Source organism: Sinocyclocheilus grahami, unplaced genomic scaffold, assembly GCF_001515645.1.
Source record: "Sinocyclocheilus grahami isolate Dianchi unplaced genomic scaffold, SAMN03320097.WGS_v1.1 scaffold999.1, whole genome shotgun sequence".
NCBI classification, from domain to species: Eukaryota; Metazoa; Chordata; class Actinopteri; order Cypriniformes; family Cyprinidae; genus Sinocyclocheilus; species Sinocyclocheilus grahami.
Genome location: NW_015506178.1, coordinates 230,181 through 255,045, shown reverse-complemented (window position 1 = coordinate 255,045; position 24,865 = coordinate 230,181). Strand labels below are relative to the sequence as shown.

Here is a 24,865-nt window from a genome sequence, read left to right as displayed (position 1 = left end):
TGGTTATTCTAACATTATTACATAAGACAAACATAAAAGCAAGTGCTGTGAGCCTAGAAATGCCATCGGTAATGAAATAAAGTTTGATTAAACTTCCACTCCAGGACAATTAAAGCTAAATCAGTAAAGGTTGAAACACTCGGAAGGGTACTAATAAGGCCCGAAGTGGGAAAAAGCCTGAATTTGTTGTCTAAGTAAACAAAAAGAAACCAAATCAGTACATAAGATAATGATATCGATGATACTTGAGTTAAACCAACAGCTGAGTCATTACAATCAAGACAATCCCAATTTTACTTCCCATTAGACTCCATAAGATCCAATATTACCCAGTTTTACAATGCTCATTTTCATTATGTGTTTGCATTCTGGGATAAGACTATCACTGAAATTTTGTAAGAGTTCATTTTGGAGGTAAAAATAGCATAAAGCACAAAAAAAACACACACAATAAGATGGAAGCAAGACTGATCTAAATAGTTTCAGGAAACTAACTTTTACATTTAGAGCCACTATTCGCCCATGGGGTATTAAATATGCTATTTCTGATAGCATATTTTTTGTGTGTCATACTGTGTCATCATTTCATGTCAAATACTTTAATATAATCCATTCATTAACACAAACTCTCAATAATTAGAGTGAAAACGTATTACCTTTTATCCATAAGATTAAAGCAACAAAAACAGGAACTCTTTACCCCAACATTTTGACACTTGGTGTCATTTTTTGTCAATTTTGGTGGTATTTTTTGCCATACTGTACGTCCCTGTACATTTCTGATCCTGATTTGGATTGGTCCAGATTGTTGTAAAACATAATATCCAAGCAACTGTACATCATAAACAAAGAGCTTCACATGTGCTTTTATGTATAAGAGGCACTGGCTCACGGATCTCAAGTTATTTAAGTCCATGCTAGTATTTTTGTAATAATTCACATGCATTCTTAATTGGCTATTGCGGCAAACAAACAACCTAGCAAAACAAACACTGCTTCCTCATTCAAACAAACAATTACCAGACTCTAGACAGTGTAAACAAGATCAGATATGGACATACAGATGACTGACCATGCTTTGATACATTTATAATCGCATGCTTGAGGTGTGAGCATTTGCTGAGTCTGCCACCACATAATGGCCCACACAATCCATTACAATCAGACTGCCTGACTAAATATTATGAGTGATAAATAAATACATTTAAATGTTAAATATATGAATTATTTATTTTTATTACACTACTGGTCAAAAGTTTGGAATATTTCAGATTTATAACTATAATTAAGATTAAGGCTCTGTGGTGTAAGATTTCATTTTTTTTTGTTGAAATTAAGTCTCTTATGCTCACCAAGGCTGCATTTATTTGAACAAAAATACAGTACAATTTAAAAGAACATTGTTCTATTTGAAGATATTTTAAATGTAATTTATTCCTGTGATCAAAGCTGAATTTTCAGCATCATTACTCCAGTCTTCAGTGTCACATGATCCTTCAGAAATCATTCTAATATGCTGATTTGCTGCTCAGTTATTATTTGTTCCATTCATTAATAAAGGTTCTTATTATTAGCAATGTTGAAAGCAGTTTTTGCTGCTTAATACATTTGTGGAAACCGTAATTCCTGAATTTTCCCTCAAGATTCTTTGATGAACAGCATTTAGAATAGAAACAGAAATGCTGTAACTTTATAAATGTTCTACAATTTAATTGAATGTACAATTTACTGTCACTTTTGATTATTTGAATGAGTCTATACTGAAAAACAACTCCCATACCCCAAAACTATTTTCAATATTGATAATAATAATACATTCTTGAACAGCAAATCAGCATTTTAGAATGATTTCCGAAAGATCGTGTGACACTGAAAACTGGAGTAATGATGAATAAATTACAGAAAACTGTTCTTTCACAGTTCTGTAATAATATTTCACAATATTACTGTTTTTACCGTATTGTCATTACATAAATGCAGAATGGTGAGCATAAGAGACTTCTTTCAAAAACATTAAAGTATCTTCGGCGGTATAGTGTATATAAAAACTGAACAAGTCTGTTATTCACCAGATCAAACAAGTCTTAATAAATCTGAACTGCATCTCTGTTATGAAATGACATTTCTCTCAGCGATCTCCTCATTGGTGTCATTATCACAGAAGTGTAGCGGTGGGAAATGAGGGCAGCTAGAGCAGGAGCAGGAATAGAGAGCGAGAGAGAGACTGCTGGCATTCAGCGCTCTTGATTATTGGTGTTTAAGGGAATGGTTTACAGGCATATAGGTCTGAGCTGGCCGGAGTGAATGGATCCTGAAGACATTTCAATGGGTGCCTAGCAACAGAGGGGGAAATGGATGTTGTCATGGTAGCCCAGTTGGCCCTGGGAAGTTACATGACTGCATTTGCTCCCCAGGCTTCCCATGATTCCCACAAAGGGGGGTTCTGGTTCAAACGGCCGGGGGGCAGCCAAGACCACATTACATCATCCTGCTGGAACGGCCCATCGCCTCCTACCCAAAACACAAAGCCTGGCCCGTATCTCTCTCCCTCTTATCTCATCACACGTCTGAGGAAGCTTCACTAAAGAAACAGCTGCCCGGCGGCTTTCATTCTACAAATACCTTCCAAAATCAGGTTAAATGGTGAGTGTAATAAAAAACAGGTTTGCTTCTATCAGATTCCTGTGTTGGAGGAGTTTTCAAGAATTTTATAATATTTGCTATTGTGTATATACTGTATGTGTGTGTGTGTGTGTGAAAATTATTTTATTATTTTATTCACTAATTATTATTATTATTCATTAAGGATTCATTTGACTGATCAAAAGTGACAGCTGTGGAATTTATAATATTAAAAAGTCTATTTTAAACAAATGCTGATCTTCTGAATCTTTATGTCTGTGTGTATATATACACATTCATACATACATACATATATAACATTTTTAATGTCGCATTTAACAAGCAAAATAAGATTTTTATTTCAAATTAATACTGTTCTTCTGACCTTTCAATCCATCAAAGAAACCTAAAAGAATTCTTAAGATTTCCAAAATTCGCCTTTGCTATCACAGGAATAAATTACATTTTTACAATATATTAAAATATAAAACAATTATATTTGTAATTATATTTTAATATAAAATATATATAAATAATAAAAAAGAATATAACATTTTTTTTACTTAGTTTTTACTGTATTTTTTATCAAATAATTCAGCATAAGATACAATATAGGCCTACATAAGATACAAACACATACAAAAAAATCTTACCGGACCAAAACTTTTGAACAATCGTGTATATAAATATAAAATATTAGGTCATATTTGGCAAGTAAAATATGAATGGAGACAGCAGTGAGGATTGGAGAACAGACAGACGGGAAGGATACGATCTGTCCCTGGAAACAGCACTGTTCCTCTTATAACTTCCCCAAAGATACAGCCTACAGACCACATGTCCACTACAGCACACACAACATGCATGCAACACACAAACAGACACTTAATAAAGGCCTACCACATAAAATCACACATGCACTGTATATTTCAATATAATAACCGGATTTACAACACTACATAAGCAACTCAGATGCTTGATTCAATGAATTCCAATGGAGTTTCTCATTAGCATGTTGCTAAGCTAACTGCTTGGATTCAATGTTTTCACAAACATGGCTGCAGTGCATACATCCTTTGCATACATACAAACCTGCCACTGAAATTTGCAAAAAGAAGGTATATTATAAGAAAGATGTTTTGCTGTCTACATTTCAGAACAACCTTTCACATATATGCTATAAAACGCTATCTAGTCATATAGCTAAACAGATTTATAAAGAGTACTGACTGAGAATAGTCAAAGTGACATCAATGACTCTCATTTCTTTCAAAATCTCAGTTATGAACTCACTCTGGCAGAGAGAGATAATGCAATCCTATATTCAAGTATTAAGTATTCTAATGTATTATTAAACAACGAGATTAGAGCCGTCTATGTTAACAATCTAAAAGAGGTTAACAGAATGTGATAGAGAAAAAAAATCAAGGGCAAATTTTTGCCAAAGCCAAAAACGTATGTGCATATCAGGTGCAAAATTAAATGCAACCAAAGTGAAGATGTTAAATACGGTTACACTTTATTTGAAGGTGTCCTTGTTACAGTGTAATTATACATTTAAGTACTGAGTGATATTAATTAACTACATGTACTTACTTTATGGTTAGGGTTAGTTGCATGTAATTATGCATAATTAATTGTTATAATAATAGTAAATACATGTAACATGTGTAACAAGGACACCTTAAAATAAAGTGTTACCTTAAAATTAGGGATGCTATCGGTATCGGTATCGGGCCCGATACTGAGCTCTTGTACTCGTACTCGTTAAAATGCCCCGATACCAAACGCCGATACCACACCGCATGTGATAAGTGCCATATTCAGACAAAGAAACACAGACAACAGAACAACAGACAGCAGAATGGAGTTATTAGAGATTAAGGATGTCTACGAAGTATATGTATGCAATGAATATAATGTTAAACATTCAGTATTAACGCCTGTATAGCTGATGTGCGCGAGCTGAAATTTACAAATGTAATAAAAATATTGGTATCGGTCCTCGGTATCGGCAAGTACCAAAAATAAAATTATCGGTATCGGGCGAGTACTGGAAAAAGTGGTATCGGTGCATCCCTACTTAAAATATAGTGTTTCAGGCTTTGGTAAAGCACACCCTGTAGATTCTGACGATGTAAGAGGTATCGAAGAAACAGCAAAGCAAAGAAGTTCACTCAGGCATGTGTTAATGAGTTTTTAAAAAGACTCAAATAAGCCAAGCTTGGCCTACAGGATCGATACCTTAATTGCAGTTTGGAGAGCTGAAAACAAGCACTGCTCTTCTACTAACTCTCTAGGATTCAACTGAAAACAGCAACCGAAAACAAAATCGCTAAATAAATGAATAAAGTTCAACCTAATGAGTGACTGGAGAGGGAGACTGTATCATTATTTCACTAGTTCCACTGTCTCTAAATGCCAATTAAGCAAAAACTGCTTCCCATTAAGGGATGAATAACTACAGTGTGCTGAGGAGAGGTGCAAGGCCGACACATCCGACTCAAAAACACATCAGACAGTGATCCCACAGCATCCTAAAGAACAGAATCTTCAATATTCATAGAGGACTGAAGGGAATGAGGGGAAAGAGCGAGTGTTATAATGTGAGAAAAAGAGATTAAACAGCATATGGATCTTGAAGCTATACACCTACAATACGAAAACATGAGCAAAACCTGCAGGTTAGGAGAATTACAGTAGTCGATTAGTTATGCCTGGACAGATGAACACTGGTCTAGTCAGGTGGATGTGGACCACAAAATCATAAAAAAAATAAAAATAAAATAGTACTCATAAAATGACATTATATATACATATTAGTGCTGTCAAACGATTAATCGTGATTAATTGCATCCAAAATAAAAGTTTTGGTTTATATAATATATGTATGTGTACTGTGTATATTTATTTTGCATATAAAATACACACACATGCATGTATATATTTCAGAAAAAATATTTTTATATATTAAATATATTTATTTATAATATAAATTATAAGAATATATATATAGACATGTAAATACATGTAAATATTATCAAAATATATACTGTGTGTATGTGTGTGTATTTATATATCCATAATAAATATACACAGAACACACACATATATTACGCAAACAAAAACTTTTATTTTGGATGTGATTAATCACGATTAATCGTTTGACAGCACGATTATAATATATATATATAATATATATAGAACAAACACATATATATATATATATATATATAATCGTTTGACAGCACGATTATAATATATATATATAATATATATAGCACAAACATATATATATATATATATATATATATATATATATATATATTAGTATTATATTATAATGTATATGCTAAATATTATTATTATTATATATTGATTGCGCATCACTAAAAAGTATAAGAATAAGTTTCAATTAAATACAATTAAACAAAAAAAACGTACTGTTTTGAGTGGACTGAAAAAACGATCTGTCTTTCAGTCTATTTTGAGACTAAAATATAACACTATGCAGTTTATGTAGTATTAAGAATTATACAGATTTATTCTGCTTGATAAAACTGTAGATCCATTCATGAAGGATACAATCCCTGCCGGGGAATAGGATTTTGTGGCGCACCATTTCTCCCATGATGCAACCAACTGACCAAATATCCACTGCAGGCACAGAAGCGAGAAATAGAGAGCGAAGGAAAAAAAGAGAGGTTAGTGTTTGCACAAACCGTCATGAGTGATGGCGAGAGAAAGAACTACGTGAGCTGCATCATGCTATGGCTAATTATATCTACGGTATCTGAACGATTATTCCACAACTGCTCAGATCAAAGTTCGAGCTGGGGACAGACCTCAGGGAGGACCATTTGAGGAAGGAAATCCATAGCCTGACCTCTCTGCTTCCCCCATACTCTAAATATACGTACACACTAATATTTTGGTCCTTAGGGTATTAATGTGTTATTTGAGTTTTCAAGCAGTGAAATCTGTTAGTGTTTCAGAAAATTAACAGTAGGTTAGCAAGAAATCTAAGTACTGAACTAATTTTCCCAAACTCAAATCTAAAAACAACATTAACTTTTATCCAAATAGTCCGCTCATTTTAACACATTTGTAGCATCACCTATACATAAATGCTGTCATTTAACACAATTTCCCTTCCTGTATTTCTGCATATGCAGGACACAGGACCAGGGCCGTCCTTAGCTGACGCGGGGCCCGGTGCGAGGTAGGGAGCGGGGCCCCCCTCGGTCCATTCGCAATCGAGTTCCCGGTGGGGGGCCATTCGCTGCGGGGCCCGGTGCGACCGCACCAGTTGCACCCCCCTAAGGACGGCCCTGCACATGACTTCTGTTTTTAAATAGCAAAAAAAAAAAAAGTGTTATAGCTGCAAAACCACAGCCAAACAATGTTCAGAATAGCATACTACTCGTACTCGTTTCTGAAGTATATTATATGTGTACTATGAGTAGTACACATGTAAATAACGACCAACTATATATTTCTAGACTTATTATTATACTGTTCTGTCAAAATGTAAAACATTTTTACATAAAATAACCAAATTTAATATCAAAACGAAAACTCGCTGAATTAACTATGCAATGTAGTAAGGTCATGTGACCACAATATAACATGCTACCGGTTGAAATTTTACTTGTTGCATAAGCTGCACTTACCAAATAAAATACTAAAATAATTTGTAGACATAGACTAAAAGCCACAGAACTCCAATTTTGATGTCACCGGGTCTATAAAACCCACAATTTTGAATATAGTCTTATATAGTTAGTATAATATAGTTCACGTTTAAAGTTTTGGTAATTTAGCATGTGTATATAGTAGCCTATGCGTATTGCGTACTATGATTACTATGCAGATTTTAACCAACTACATCTCTTTCTTGACTCACTTGAATAATTTGATCAAAAATTGGCTTAAAAATGCAAAATAACCATATTTAATTGCAAAATAAAAATGTACTGAATTAAATATGCAATGTAGTAAGGTCATGTGACCACAATATAACATGCTACCAGTTGAAATCTTACTTGTTGCATAAACATACTATGGCACATACCTACTAAAATACTAAAATAGTGTGTAGACATAGACTAAAAGCCACAGAACTCCAATCTTTTATGTCAAACCCCAAATTTTGAATATAGGCTTATACAGTTATTAAAATATAGTTCAATAAGAAATTTGGTAATTTCTGAAGTATATAGCATGTGTACTATGATAGAAATCGGCTACATCAACTACATCTCTATCTTGACTCATTTGAATAATTCTGTCAAACATTTTTACCCAGAATTTGATTAAAATGCAAAATAACCATTTTTACTTGCAAAATGAAAATGCATCGAATTAAATATACAATGTAGTAAGGTCATGTGACCACAATATATGATGCATTCAAGACATCCCGGAAAGATCGTATGTAGGAGTTGAATGCACATAAATGCCACCACAATTTTTTTTAAAATATTGAATTCTGCAAATTGTAGAAGTAGAGTTAAGAAATCTTGCAGAATTTTTTGGTAGAAATGGTACAGTACATTGCCATCTTGATCTGACCAAAGTGACTTGAACGCAACTTACATCGTAATTACGACTTCCCTAATTGTAAATAAAAACTTCCCAGGAGGACTTGATCCCACCAATAGCATAAAACATACTGCTTTACATACTAAATACTAAAATATCTGGACACAAAACTCCACTTTTGCTTTCACAGGGTCTATAAAACCCAAGATTACAGTGTTATTTAAAAATGTTGGTCGATCTGCATGCAGCCCTGTGATTGGTTTACCGTTCTCCTTGTAGCCCATGCCCAGGATGACCTCCGGGGCCCTGTAGTACCGCGTCACCACGTAGGGCGTCATCATAAAGCTAGTGCCAGCGGTTCTCGCCAAGCCAAAGTCCAAGATCTTCAGGGTACAGTCGGATTTCACCACAATATTGCTAGGTTTCAGATCCTTAAAGGACAATATGGGTCATGGTGAGATGACGATAAGAGCTTTGGTAAGAGTTCAGATTTGATTGACTATTTAAATTAACAAAATAGACCTTCCAACTTAAATTGATCCTGCTGTGTGTATTCATGTTTCTCACCCTGTGGATGATGCCGGCTGAGTGCAGGTGTTTGATTCCACATAACATCTGGTACAGCAGGTAGGACATCCTCTCGTGGTCCAGTTCCATCTGAATCACCTGGCAAAGGTTTGCATCCATCAGCTCCATGACCAGGTAACTAGAGAAGAGAGAAAAGGTGAATTTTACAGGTCGGACTTTCACAGCTGCAGTGACTGTCCCTGTGGTTCTGTCATATTACATTGGCATGGCTTCATTCATTCTTCCTTATTGCACAAAAGAGACCGCTGTGGATCGATGTGGATCTTTACAACCTCTTATACAGAGAAAATACTTGTCAATTGATGACAGTCAGCAAGTCGGTGAATGGAATACGAACAGTCAATTGCATTCTGCTGAGTGCTCAAAAACCATAGCTGCAGATTTATGGATTAAACATCATATTTGCAATTTATTTTGTTTCATGAAAATCCAAAACACACTTGAGTAAACACTCAATCAATGAAAGTACACTATATATAGCAAAATATATGTTAAAAATGGTTAGAAATAACTGTAAAAAATATGATAGAATAAAAAGATTTACTAAAATACTAATATATTTTTACATATACTTATAATTGTTATTATTTATTATAATATTAAGTGTTTTGTATTTATATTATAAGCAAAAATTGCAATTCATTTTGTTTTATGAAAATGCAAAACAGAGATATTTAATTTACAAAATAATTATAATAAATAATAGCCATTATAAGTATCTGTAAAATCTGTATGTGTATATATATATATATATATATGTTTATTTATATAATTATTTATTATAATTATAGTTATTTATTATATATATATTATATATATAATATATTATTTTATAATGAATAATATCCCTATTTCTGTGTGGTACATTTATTATAAAGATCAAAATTTGTCAAAGGTCAAAAATTTTAACATGACAAACTAACTGTTTGTTTTAGATTTTGGCTGACCACAATTCTGAAGCTAGTTTGCTAATTTCTAATCATTTAGTCAGCATAAACTCACGTCCCATCCATCTTAACACTCAAATGATCCAGCTGCGACGGAGCAGACATTTCATACTCAACATATTGATCCTGCACTAGATTAAGTCCACACAGTGTGCAAAATAAATTAAGGCATGGGCGGCACGAGATTCAAGTGTCAGGGACCAACCAGAGAGCGAGAGCATGAACAACTGCAGGAAATCTATCACCCTCACTCTGCAACATCACAGCGCTTGTATCGGGACCCTGCATAAGATCAAACACCACGGGGCATGCTGTAATTAACCTGAAATATCATAAATCACCTTACTGTAGCAGACTGTGCACTGTTTTTCAGAAAATGTTTATATAGGTATTGCATTTAATACATCAACAACATTTACATTTTTAATAATGTTTGTATGCAAGAACTTTCAGCAATAAATGTCCCCTTCTCTTTCTGATAATATATTTCTTTCCTTAGGTTGGTTTGACACATGTGACCCTGGAGCACAAAACCAGTCTTAAGTCGCTGGGGGATATTTTTAGCAATAGCAAAAAATACATTGTATGAGTCAAAATTATCGATTTTTCTTTTATGCCAAAAATAATTAGGAATGGTATTAAGATAAGATCATGTTCCATGAAGATTTTTTGTGAATTTCCTACCGTAAATATATCAAAACTTAATTTTGATTAGTAATATGCATTGCTAAGAACTTAATCTGGACAACTTTAAAGGTGATTTTCTCAATATTTAGATTTTTTTGCACCATCAGATTCCAGATTTTCAAATAGTTGTATCTCAGCCAAATATTGCCCTATCCTAACAAACCATACATCAATGGAAAGCTTATTATTTATTCAGCTTTCAGATTATTTATAAATCTCAATTTTGGAAAATTTACACTTATGACTGGATTTGTGGTCCTGGGTCATATATACATATATAGAGTGACAGGTGTGCTTAAAGCATACATTTGGATTCAAAGTGGCTTATCCAGTCAGATTTCAGAGCCAGACCTATGATTGTTTTGTTTTTAACATTAGCTGCAATCAGTTTACATTCAGATGTTTTATATGATATAATCAAATTACTTCATGTCTGGAAAATCTCCAAACGTTACTTACACATCTTGAAAATCCTCTAAAGACTTCTGTGGTGTGAAGACATTTAATAAGCTGATGATCTGGAGGAGACATGAAGAGAAGAACTTTAGTAAGTCATGAAGTTATACTATAATGCTCTGTTGGATTAATTATTAAAGGAATAGTTCAGCAAAAAAAGTACATTTTCTTGAGTTGTTGTATAACATTTTTTAACTTAAAAAGTATATGAATACATATGAAGAGTTCATTTCCAAAAACCGATAAACGCCACTTTAAATAAAATGAGCTGATTGCCGTGCATTATTCTCCACATATAGCGCAATCTGAACCTTAAACACCTTTGTCAAAAAAGCCGGTTTTGTCCACTTTCAAGGCATCGCGAGTTCACGTTTTACTGCAGAAGCCGACAAGTGCTCTTGTTGTTTTTGAACAGAAACCGATAAGTCAATTTTAGCGAATCAGCACGCTGTATTCAGGTCAGGTGACAAGGCTACTTTCACTTTGAAAAGATGTGCTAGCTGAGAGGAGTTTTGTCAAAGCTGACTAAAAGTGATCGAGGATGGATAATTTCGACGAACTTGATGAACCTGTGATATCTTCTTCAGGGCGAAAAAGGAAAATAAAAGCTGAAACGTTTTCACGGAACCTTGCAGAAGCAGCACGTTACAATGGTGAGGGAAAAGCTCTGTGTATTGCGTGTAATCACATCCATACAGTTTATGATCACAACAACAATAACGTTTGTCAGGCATCTACATTGTCATCTGAGGAGATTACAAAGATTAAACAAGTGTTTTTTAAACTCTAAAACATGAAATGTGGAGTTATCTGCTTTTGCCAAAAAACTACTGTTGGAGTTGTCTGCTTTTGCTATAAAACAAACTTTTAATATGTAAAAAAAAAAAAACTTTCAATGAACTTTAATTTGGTAAATTACCTGTATTTGTTTAAGTTATTATTACTTAATCAAAACAACCCAACTGCAGTTTGATTGATATTACTTCGAATGCGCAATAAAAAAAACGTGATTTCTGAAATCAGTTATCGGTTATCGGTTTTTGCAAATGAACTCTTCATATATAAAATATATAAACAAGTATTTATTTTTATTTCAGTATTATTATTTAGTTAACTAAACTTAAATCATAAACTTTTGTTACTTGGAATAAAACGTTAACTGAAATAATAAAAAAAAACATATTAAAAAACATATTTCAGCTATGTACTTTTTTTGTAGTTCTAAAATAACAAACTAAATAAGCTAAAACTAATAAATACAATTTTAAAAATAGACATGATTTTTTTTTTAAACTAAGAAAAATGACAAAAACACACAACAAAACTAAAACTTTAACTAAATTTATAATAAAAACTGAAAATATAAAAATAAAATCTAATTTAAAATATTAACAAAAACTATAAAAGGATATCAGTACACAGGTATCGGATGACACCTAGATGACTAAATAATGACCGAAACATAATTTATCTATGAACTATTCCTTTAACTACTCATTTTGAATGTGAGGGTAAACTTTGCCCATGTTATTTTCCTCGAAAAGAGGCTGGAAGATCCATAAAAGGACTGTCAACAGTCGATAAGAGGTGAGGATGATTTTGTATTTCTGTCACGTCCTAGCTGTCCTTTATAACCCCAGTCTCAGAGAGAGAGAGAGAGGAGGAGGACAGGAGATCTGGCAGCAGCATTGTGAACTCTTCAGTTGCCAAAAAAGTGTTTCCTCTCTGTCTTTTAACAATATTACTCCCTTTCTCTCTTATTTTGTCATTCATCATCTAATGCTACCGATCCCTCTCCCACTCGGTCTAAGGTTTGTGTGCCGTGCAAGATATATACAATAATGTTCAATATGGCAGCCATATAAACAGAAGTCTCACAGTTATTAGCAGCATTTGCCATCAAATTGGACAACAGGGGAGAGATATTGTGATCTGACACTCACGTTTTTGTGATTGACACATTTCATAAGCACCAGCTCCCTGTATGCTCTCTTGGCGTGAGTCTGGTTCTGAAAAGGTCTGCTGAGTTTCTTAATGGCCACATTTCTGTCCAGGACGGCATCATATCCAGCACTGCCAGAGAGAGAGAAAGAAAGTAATATTAATTTGTGGGAAAACAAAGAGTTAGTGAGGAGAATGAAAATCATTTAAATGTTTAATCCACATTCAGAGTGGAATTCAACACATGACAGCATAACCATTGGCCAAAAAACAATTTTAAGGACACAAAGTGTTTTTGTTTTTTTTGCAGCTCATTACAATTTGATTATCTAAAATTATGAAGGTCATACAATAAACTAGATTTGCATTTTCGCAAAGAAATATTATTGTTTGCAATAAATAAATAATGTTAAAATTTGGGGGTAATTTTAGCTTTTACATTTTGATTTTACAAATGTTTATAGATGGTTTAATACACTGAGAAAAAAATGATGCTGAAACTATTTTCACTCAGAAATTGCTAGCAACTTTCACAATTAATTAAAAAAATAATGGCAAGTAACAAATTGGATTAAATGTTGAATTAAATAAAACATTTCGAAGTAGGAAGACTGAATTTGTTTGTCCAACATACTGAAATAAACTTATTTACAGCTTCGAAAACACAGTGTACACAGTGTTTAATACAGTGTAGATGTAAGAAAGAAAAAGTCAATCCTAATTCAGTATGCAAATATATGTGAGAAAGAAGACCAATCACACTTCAGTATGCAAATATATATTATAAATATATTGATTATATTGAACAGTATACAGTATATTGAACATTCTGTTCATGTGAGTTAATAATGTTTTCACATTTAAATATTTTTTTACAAATATTTTATACAGTAAATACATCTATAAATATATAACATCCAAGTAAACAAGCAATGAGCCCCAGGACATTTTGTGTACATCTTGCATGTACTGTAAAAAAGACAAATGTGTATCAATCACAACAGGGACAGAATGAGAGAGAGAAATCGAGTAATGTTGTTGACTTCAGGAAAACCTTCGCTGATCAGTTGGTGGAAAGAAGCAGAGTATGACTCTCTAATAGCAATATGAGAAAAGGGTTAAACCTGGAGTCACTCTCTCTCCTTCTCTTTCGCTCTGCTTTCCCTCACCACCCAGGAAAACCGTGCTCATTAACTATGCAAGAGCCGCAGCTCTCCACGGGAAAATACAGGATTAGAGAGGGCCAAGGCACTCAGTGTGTGTGTGTGTGTGTGTGTGGCTTCAATCCCAAAGCATTGCAGAAAACAAGGTAGCCAATGGCTCATTGTGATATAACACATTAGTGTTCTCTAATAAGTTGTATTTAAGGAGTTAAGCCCAGAAAAATTAATGATTCACAATTAAATTTCACAAATAAAATTGTTTCTTCAATCAACAAGCATACATGGAGGCCAAATGGAGGCAATAAATACATTTTTATAATAAATTAACCACAACAAAGCATTATTGAATCACAGTTGGTGATGCCCATCTCAGTTGTTTCCTGTGTTTTACTTTGAAGATTATGGGAAATTAATGCCAAACAGGCATAAAGTTCCGGCCACCTGGGTTTTGTGTAGTAGCATGACAGGAATGTGTCAAAATTTTTGTGTGAAGTATAAATGTGTTTGAATGATTATTTGAATGCTTATTTAATGTAAATGATTAAAACTATCAGCAACAAAATGTAATAATCATATATATATATATATATATATATATATACACATAATTATATTTATATATTACAATTATTTATTTAATTAATTATTTATTATTACTACATACATAATAATATATTAATATGATAATAATAAATATCACACACACACACACACACACATATATATATATATATATATATATAATAAAAAATATAGAAGAGATAAGAATTATATAAGAAAATATAAAGAAAATTATATATTAATACAGACACATACACAAACACACACACACATTGAATATATTCCCCTCAGCGTGGCAGTAAGAAAACCTGGTTAATGCAGCAGTAGAGCCGTTGGTTAAAAGCACTATATTTTTACGACTGGACCAGGTACAAGAAGTGCTACCAGAAGCCTTTGTGTTCTGAAAGCTGCTGAGGTTTACGACTGAATGCTTCAACCCACAAGGCTGCACTGAAAAAGTCTGCTCTTTAACCATGTTGACATGCGCCGGTAAAGGTTGAAGTGCCATTGTTAATAAAAACATGACTCACACAGGTCCAGGAAATGTAATGATTGAAAAATGAATTCCTCCTGTAGCACCCCTTGGAGCCACAGACAGGAACTGAAAACTGAAAAGTTGAAATTGTGCCATGTTCTACAGTCAAAACTGACCTTCACTCTTTTAATCCCCAATAAAAACCTATTAAAAAGCCTTCTGGGTGAATAAAACGTGAGTACTTGGGCACTTGTCTGTTTTCAATGCAACCTTTTTTAAAACCTCCACACTGGACCTCTATATAATAGTCTGAAATCAAGATTTCCAAGGTCCATATGGATCTTTGATTTACCTATGGATTATTTGAGCGGACAGTCAGAGCTGTAGAGTTGGTTGTACAGCAGATGGTCAAAGCAGAAGGGGGTGAGGTACACCAAAACAGTCTTTCTAAGAGGGGTGAGGAAAAACCCTACAGACGAGCCACACACAGTGAAAGAAAACCTACAGTATACACTAAACCAAAGTGCCATTACAAAAGAAATTGCAAATAAACCACACAGTAAAAATTTTATTTTCAAAGAATGCTGGCATCATACATTTCAGAAGAAAACACTGATTTAGTCTTTCTAATTTAGAATTTCATCATTAATTCAATGTTACTTGCTGTTTCTTAAAATCAATTGTTAAATTTACTAGCAATTTCTGAGTGGAAATTGTTTTTACACCAAGTGCAGCTGAATTATACAGTACTTCAGTCCACTAGAAAGTAAACCATGTGATTTTAAGCCATCAAGATATTCTCTCAGCTGCAGCAGGAACGTTTCTAAAGCACGTTTTTGGAACCGAGAAGTGATGTGTCCATGGTAACGGCAGTTTGAGAGATTTTTTGGCTAATGGCGACCGTAGATATCCATTTGTGTCAAAGATGATGTCACGGCTGTCTCTCTAGGTGGTTAATGCATTGCAGCATTGCTCTTCAAGAGCCCTGCCTACAGGCAGCTGTCACAAACCAGACACCATTTTAACTACTTGAACACCACATTTCACGCTACAGAATAAAAACACAGTTTGTATGAATAGACCTGACATATAACCAGAGACACCATATCACAAATAGGATATAGCTAAGGAATTGCTTGCCTAAAAATATTATGTGATCATTTTCTCTTTTGCATATATCTAAAAGTATTAGTCTTTCTTCTAAGAAATACAAAAAACTGTGTCAAAACTTCTTTTCCATCTAACGGAAATGATAACTGGTAAATTATTCGTAATGATAAGCTCCAAAAATGGTCACAAAAGCCACTTAAGTCCAAATGACTTGTCTTCCAAAGCTACACGATACATTTAAACGTATAGCTCACCCAAAAATGAAAACACAAACACGAATATTGTGGAACACAAAAGAAGATATTTTGAGGAATGCTGGTAACCAAACCAAAGTTTTGGATTCCATTGACTTCCATTGTATTTTCAAACAAAATGCAATGAGAACCAAAACTGTTTGGTTACCAACATTCTTCAATCTTCTTTTGTGTTCCACAGAAGATGGAAACTCATACAAGTTTGGAACAATATAATGGTTAGTACATTTTCAGCAATTTTTTTTTTTTGGGTGGACTATATAGGAATAGTTCAACCAGAAAATTAAATTTGCTACAAATTATCAAATTGGGAGAAACTTAACTATACTTCACTTGCTCACCAATGGATCCACTGCAGTGAATGGGTGCTGTCAGAGTAACAGGTTTGTTTCTTACAAACCCGCAGTTTTTCACTTCATAAGACGATAACTGATGGACTGGAGTGGTGTGGATTACTTGTGGATTATTGTGATGGTTTTTATCGGTTGTTTGGACTCTCATTCTGACGGCACCCATTCACTGCAGAGGATCCATTGGTGGGCAGGTGATGTAATGCTAAATTTCTCCAAATCTGTTCCAATGAAGAAACAAACTCATCTACATCTTGGATGGCCTGAGGGAGAGTGAATTTTCAGCAAATGTTAATTTTGGGTGAACTACTCCTTTAAAGGAGTCATATGATGCAATTTCAATTTTTCCTTTCTCTTTGGAGTGTTACAAGCTCTTGGTGCATAAAGAAGATAAAAATCGACGCGTTTCAGAAAGGCGGGGCATAGAGGAGAAACAATAATGTACAGTGTGTGGAAAATAATGTGTTTTTTTAACCTTAAACCGCATAAACACATTTCATTACACCAAATTCACAAAATAATGTTCTTTTTAGCAACATCATATGACCCCTTTAAATCTTTATTTGCTGAGGATGATTAAGACATCTGACATTGCTGACAGAATTTTATTCCACTACAAAAAAATGATTAAAACTCTTTTTTTGCACCATCATCATCAATCATCTTTTTTTTTATTAAATACATTAAAAATCATGTTCAAGTACTATAAGCAAAGCACAATACATCTCACACCCCAATCCCAACTCTATGCGGAGAAGAAGTGGAAAAGATGACAAAGTCGCTGACAGCCGTAGTGGAGTTTGGTGACAGCCTGGTGAAATTAATCACAGCCTAGTGTAATTAACTTGACACTAAGTTCATCACAGTGTTCAGCCCCTCTGCCAGCTGCACAACAGTTTGGCTCAGAGCCTTTGTGGCCTGTCATACACAAGACATGTAAATAAAGGTGCTTTTTTGCTATGAGAGTTTATATAGTCATCAAGCTATTTTCAGAAATTAGTACTAGAGTATTGCTCATTGCATATTAGAACTAATATAGTAAATATTCATTTCATGCATTGTGTATGCATATTTTTATACAATATGTACACTACTGTTCTAAAGTTTGGGGTAGGTAAGATTTTTTTTGTTTTTGAAAGAAATCTCTTATGCTAAGGCTGCAATAATTTGATCAACAAGTAAAAGTGAAACAGTAAAACAGCAATATTGTAATATATATTAAAATAAAAAAATAAAATTGAAATAACTGTTTTCCATTTGAATGCATTTTTAAATGTAATTTCTTTATGTGGTGCAAAGCTGGATTTTCAGCATCATTACTCCAGTCTTCAGTGTCACATGATCCTTCAGAAATCATTCTATGTTGATTTGCTGCTCAAGAAACATTTCTTATTATTATCAATGTTGGTGTTGTGCTGATAACTATTTTTGTGGAAATTTATAAGATTATAAATGTTTTTACTGTCACTTTTGATCAATTTAATGCATCCTTGCTGAATAAAGCATGCAATACGCAACAATAAATGTTCAAAACTGTGGTATTTTACACCGTCACAACCACATTACGTTGCATGTTTTTTCAGGGCATTGTGTCGAGTTATTTAATGTAAAAATGTCTTTTGGGTGTACAATCAACTAATGCGCCAAGGAAATGTTATAAACCATGATTAAAAGTGGAGGGTCAAACTGAGCGCATTTCATTGGGAGATATTATTAATAATAGGACAAATGTCTTGACCTACTGCATTTATACAGTGCACAATATACTTTCTACATGAATAGAGTGAGTAGTGCGAGCACAAAAGCTGACTTCAGAGAAACACAAAAACACAGCAAAAAACTTCTTTCTTATACTATTTGGGCCTAGAAATCCCGAGGGAGTCTGACAGCATCCTTTTGCTTCTTTTGAAATTGCCTTTGCACTGCATAATGGATTATATAATACAGAACAGATGCTAGTAATGTTTTTGGGCATTCTGTTTGTTTTATAGATATTTGTATTTACTTGTATGTTTAATTTCTTGGCACACATCTTTTTACCAAACATCCAATATAGGAGAGAGTTCTGCAAGATAAGAATCTGATTTTCCAGCATACGCAGTCAGGAGATTGGTGTGCGAGTGTGTGGTATGCTCAATTATTAGCTGCCAAACCTTTAGCAGCGGCACGATGCCAGATGCTCATAGCTCTGACTATTACTCGGAGGAAAGCAGCACTGCGTCATCTAAATATTCAGCATGTAGCTTTCCAACCTGGACTGTGAATGATATGATGGATCCATTTAATAACTCCACAGACCCAGCTAGCAAATAAATATGCTGTGAAAAGGTTTAAGTCATGAAAAGCTTGTAATAACCTAAGCTACATACTTAATAATATGACAATGTTTTGTTTATTTAATGTGATATATCTATATATCTATATATACAGTGGGTACGGAAAGTATTCAGACCCCCTTAAATTTTTCACTCTTTGTTATATTGCAGCCATTTGCTAAAATCATTTAAGTTAATTTTTTTCCCTCATTAATGTACACACAGATATATATATATATATATATATATATATATATATATATGCACATTATTTCAGAAGTTTGGCCGGTATAAATTTTTGCAGAAATGTTGCAAGCATTATCAATATCAGTGATAAAATGTAATATCAGTGATAATACATAATTATTTTCTGAATTCAAAGTATGTTTTATAAGTTGTTTTATAAAATTAAATTAAATTAAATTAAATTAAATTAAATTAAATTAAACCTCAGATGTTGTTGTTTGATTTTGTTTGGCGTAGAAACCGTTTTCTCCCACAGAAGACTAGTCAATTTCACAAATTATTACAAAACATCAGCAAGTAATGCACTGAATTAAACACGTAAATTGAAAGACTGGAATAGTATTTTTTTTGTAAAACATACTCCAATAATTGTTACAATTTCAAATCAACACTTTTATAGTGTCTATGCAGTTTTGGTAATCACAATACATCAACTGCAAAACATTAATTGTGTAGTTTAGTTTGATTTTTAGATTTCTAGCCTTTAAGCTTTTAAAGTTTTTATAACTTTTTTTTTTTTTTAAATATTGCAGCAATATAACCTAACCACACCAGTTTTATCAAAGCCTGTGGAAAACATGTGACTTTGCAGTCTTTTTAAACTGTCCTTCTTCTGCCTCTCTCTCTCTCTCTCTCTCTCTCTCTCTCTCTCTCTCTCTCTCTCTCTGGAGAATGATGTGGCGTTTGTTAGGCTAATACAGCTGCCATGCTACATCATGTGACTGCTGCTGAGGAGAGGAAGCTAAATTAGATCAGGGTTGTCCGTCCAGCAGGCAGGATTACTGCAGCCAGCAAACCATCCAGAACACATCAACAACGTCATTAACAGTCCAGTCCTGCCTCCTTGCCTTCTCCGCACGACCATACCGCTGCCACTGAAACTGAGATGCAAAGAAAGAGGACTGGAGGAGGGGGAAAAGACAGGGAAAAAGGAAAAGGGAGGGCCACCTTGATCCAGATTTCCCATAATCCCATAGGCGAAAAGTCTGCGACTCAAAATTCATTATAAAAATCACAGGGTTTGGTTTTTGGGGAGTGCAACGAGTGCAACGAGCGCAACTCGGATCCAAATTAGCTGCTGTCTTCTGGGAACTGCAATTCAACCTGCCAAGAAACTCCCAAATATCGCTCTTAAAATTCAAAGCCTCAATCAGGAAGATGTTTGAGAAGCATTATGCCACATGGACTTATTTCACAATAAAAAGACAAAGCGGTGCATTATGGGTACTCACCACACTATTCCCTGAGCCCCAGAACCGATGGGCTTTAGATTTTGGTACCGTTTGAGAACCGTGAAGGTGGAATCTCCTACTTCCACACTGTAGAACTGGTTGTCCACTTTGCTTTTACTCATGTTGTAATGCTGGGCAATGTAAGAAACATCAACTTGTTTGCCAAACCCCTGGATGTGGAGAAAAAGATGGATGTATGAGCTGAGAAGAGAACATCACAGAACTTGGGTTTAGACAGTTGAAATAAGCACTTGTAAGGTTATTATTTTAAAAAAGCACATTCATAAAGTCATAAAAATATGTTTGAGCTTCAAACGAGTGACCTCAATAGTGATATAATAAACAGTGTGAAGAGGTATCGATAAAACTCTTTATCTTCTTTTCATCAGCTCAGGATGTAACTGTAACAGGCATAACAGGCTGTAATGTACAGTAACACTATAAACCTACAGATGAGTTTGCTTAAATGGTTTGTAGATAAATAAACGATTGCAACGTGATATTGAAGCTTTATATTTAGGTCAAACCACACACTAGGCAAATAAATTAATATAATTAAATGAAATGAGGTGTCACAAATGAGTGAAGACAAAAATTGCTTCTATTACTATATGCAATTTGAGAAGATGAAAGACTTTATATCTACAAGCCTGAATTAAGAATATAAAACATAAAAATTAGACTAGATTATCTTATTATAAGTAAGACACTTTTATAGTTTTTATTCATATTTTATTCACACATGTTTTTATTTCCATTTGAATTATATATATATTTATCTTATGACAGTAGTAAGTAGTATATATATACACACACACACACACACACACACACACACACACACACACACATCTGTAATCACAACTCACACACACACACACACATCTGTAATCACAACTCACTCACACACTCACTCACACATCTATAATCACAACACACACGCTCACTCGCACACACTCACACACACACACTGTGTAAGCTGTCAAACATTATCTACAGATCAATACAGAGCAAACAATACATATCTAAATATTATATCTGTGTTCTTTTATTAAGTAGATGTGCTAGTTTTGAGTGTTTAGACTTCATCCAGAGATCTGTCTGTTAATTATTCTGATCTCAAACACACAGAGAAACTCCTGCTGAAGCTGAGATCCTCGAGACACTGTTATAGAGATGGAGCTTATTAAAGAGGAGAGTGAAGACGTGAGGATTGGAGAAGCTTTCAAACATGAAGATCCTGAGGAACAAACAGGTTGGTTTTCATTCTCAAAGCCTTTCTTCAGTCATGTTTCTCTGGCGCGATTATTCTGTAAATTATCCCCAGAACAAAATATTTGTGCCGTCCACAAATAAAATACATTTTAGTTTATCTAATACTCTGCATGTCATTGATATCGATTATAAACAGTATTGGTCCTAAGACCGATCCTTGTGGTACACTACAAGTTATGTTCATGTATGTAAATCTATGTTCACCAATTTCTACAAACTGTTGCCTGTATATCTGAATATATGGCTATGATAGGCTTCATTTGAGCCAAACATTCTCCAACAGATTGCATTTTTGCTTCAGTATCTATTTTGCTCAGGGGTGAAGAAAAATCTGGTGATATTTTTCAACCAAATTCTCTCGAGATTGAGGAGTATCTCGTCTTCCACTGTGATTTAAGAATACTTTTCCAAACGTCTTCTAGGATTTCAAAGTTTCCCTCCATTTCCCATTTATTTCTTATAAACTGGGTATTTTCTAATTTACTGTCTTGCAGACTTTTATGCAATTTTGCAATTATTTTAGTCATTTCACCCACTTTATATACTGAAATAAACAGGGTAAGAGTACTATTATTTTCCTTTTCCATTACAGTTTTCTTGCCCTTAGCTCTATTTTGTCTGCCTTTTGTCATGTAAATTGAAGAAGTTAATATATATGTTGACTCCATTCTTAAATCCTGGGACCCGCGGTATATATTTGATCTCCCAGTTCTGCCTGCTCCCGCTTGATTTGTGTAGGGACCAGTGCTCTACTGTAGGTTTTTCTAAAGGGTTTGATAGCTGCCAGCTTGAAAGTATTTGGGAAGTGTCCTAAAGAAAGCCAAGAATGAACAATATTGACAAGAGGTTCTGAGATCACAGGTTACACGGTTTCAGTTGTTTGCTGGGTCTAGCATCTAACATGCGTGTTGTTGGATTTGATGGTTTACTTTCTAAATGTTTCCACGTCTTTGTACCACAAAACTGGTGTTGACTTGTTTTTGTTTCCGTTCACCCTAGAGCTGATGCCACTGAAAGAGGAGTATCAAGATCTGAATAAAATGGAAGAGAAAAATCAGTATGAGAAAAGTCATGACTTAATGACTGGGGAAAAATCTTTTAGTTTCTCACAGACTCATAAAACAGAAACTAGGAACCTTGAAGTCCACACTGAAGAGGGTCATTTTAGCTGCCAGCAGTGTGGAAAGAGTTTCAGTCGAAAACAAAGCCTTAAAATCCACTAAAAAATCACAGTGGAGAGAAGCCGTTCATATGCCCTCAGTGTGGAAAGAGTTTTACACTGAAAAAAACTCTTAGTGCCCACATGAGCATTCACACTGGAGAGAAACCTTACTCCTGCGAACTTTGTGGGAATGCTTTCTCACGAAAAGAGAGTCTTAATATTCACATGAGAATCCACACTGGAGAGAAGCCTTACCCCTGCCAGCAGTGCGGGAAGAGCTTCTCAGTAAAGGGAAATCTTAAAATTCACACGAGAATCCACACCGGGGAGAGGCCATTTATATGCTCTCAGTGTGGAAAGAGCTTCTCGCTAAACAGACATCTTGAAGTTCACATGCAAGATCACACCGGCAAGAGGTTGTTCATCTGCTCTCAGTGTGCAAAGAGTTTTAAGCAGAAAAAAGAACTCGATGCCCACATAAAAATTCACACTGGAGAGAAGCCTTACTCCTGCAAACTGTGTGGGAAGAGCTACAAGATCAAAGCAATCCTTAAGATTCACATGAGAGTTCACACTGGTGAGAAGCCGTTTGTTTGTGATCACTGTGGAAAGAGTTTCAGATATAAAGAGAGCCTGAATCATCACATGAGGATTCACTCAGGAGAGGACTGTTTTATTTGTCATCTGTGTGGAACGAGTTTCCCAGACAGGAATCACCTTGAGAATCACGTAAAAATTCACGCCGGAGTGAAGCTTTTCATGTGCCATCACTGTGGAAAGAGTTTCAAACAAAGAGTGAACTTTGAGAATCACATGAGAGTTCACACTGGAGAGAAGCCTTTCTCCTGCACTCAGTGTGGAAGGAGCTTCACAGTTAAAGGACACTTTGAGTATCACATGAGACTTCACACTGGAGAGAAGCCTTACACCTGCCCTGATTGCGGAAAGAGCTTCACAAATAAAGGAAACCTTAAGACTCACATCAGAGTTCACACTGGAGAGAAGCCTTACAAGTGTCTTCAGTGTGAAAACAGTTTCACATATCACACAGAACTGAAACGGCACTTGCAAACTCACTCTGGAGAGAAATTGCTGTTTTCCTCAGTGTGACGAGAGGTTTAGGAAAAGGACCAATTTCTTTTTTTTTCAATTTCAACAGTCATTGTTGCATTCACTCTGGAGAAAGACCATTACGTTGTGATCAGTGTAATAACATCAAACTTAGACTTACAAATGGAAAGTCATGTAAATGTGAAACCGCGTTTGTGTTCTTTAAAAAGAGTCCCCTTACAAAAAGAAGTTTATTCAAGTGTGCTGTTGGTATACTCTGTTAAAGGGGTCATATGATGCGATTTCAAGTTTTCCTTTCTCTTTGGAGTGTTACAACCTGTTCGTGAATAGATAAGATCCCTGAAGTTGCAAAGACTAAAGTCTCAAATCCAAAGAGATATTCTTTATAAAAGTTAAGACTCGTCCACGCCCTCCTAAAACGCCTCGTTTAACACTAGAACTACCAAGGCAGTCATTAGGGCCTTTCGCACCGCGGGAACCTTTTCATAGTACCAGAACTAATTGTGGAACTACCCACTTTTGGGCGTGTTCGCACCGCCGGAACTGGGAGCGATTTTAGTACCGGACTGCCTTTTTCGAGAACCAAATTAGCTGCTACTCCGGAGCAGGGTCTAACCAGCACAACTGGTACTAATCGTGACGTAACTAGACATTGATTGGCCAAACGCGTATGAAAACGCCCTCACCCGCCATGATTTAAAACACCGTGTAAACATACTGTAAGCATTGTGTCAACTTATTTCTCAAGTATGGAGAACAGCGATAGATGGACGGATGCTGAAGTGCAGGCACTTATAGCAAATGTAGCACTGCCAGTTGTTGGAGATTCTTAGTCCTCCTTTCCGTTCTTTCAATCGCTTTACGTA

General features: G+C 34.7%; 1 protein-coding gene and 1 pseudogene across 9 annotated transcripts in view; one reads left to right on the top strand and one right to left on the bottom strand.

Annotated features, from left to right (window-relative positions):
- Positions 1–24,865, bottom strand: part of LOC107565387 (mitogen-activated protein kinase 10) — a 45,116-nt gene that overhangs the window by 16,094 nt on the left and 4,157 nt on the right. For 7 of the 9 annotated variants that reach the window (XM_016250608.1, XM_016250609.1, XM_016250604.1 and 4 more), the window contains exons 2-7: positions 20,492–20,661; positions 12,788–12,917; positions 10,848–10,906; positions 8,734–8,872; positions 8,432–8,597; positions 6,208–6,279 (exon numbers count right to left, since the gene is read on the bottom strand). In XM_016250608.1, coding sequence (XP_016106094.1) covers positions 6,208–6,279; positions 8,432–8,597; positions 8,734–8,872; positions 10,848–10,906; positions 12,788–12,917; positions 20,492–20,613 — 688 coding nt within the window. In that variant the 5' untranslated portion in view covers positions 20,614–20,661. Of the gene's footprint in view, positions 1–3,394; positions 3,467–6,207; positions 6,280–8,431; positions 8,598–8,733; positions 8,873–10,847; positions 10,907–12,787; positions 12,918–20,491; positions 20,662–24,865 lie in introns of all 9 variants that reach the window. The other 2 variants (XM_016250605.1, XM_016250607.1) reach the window with 1 other exon arrangement.
- Positions 21,588–24,259, top strand: LOC107565389 (gastrula zinc finger protein XlCGF26.1-like; annotated as a pseudogene).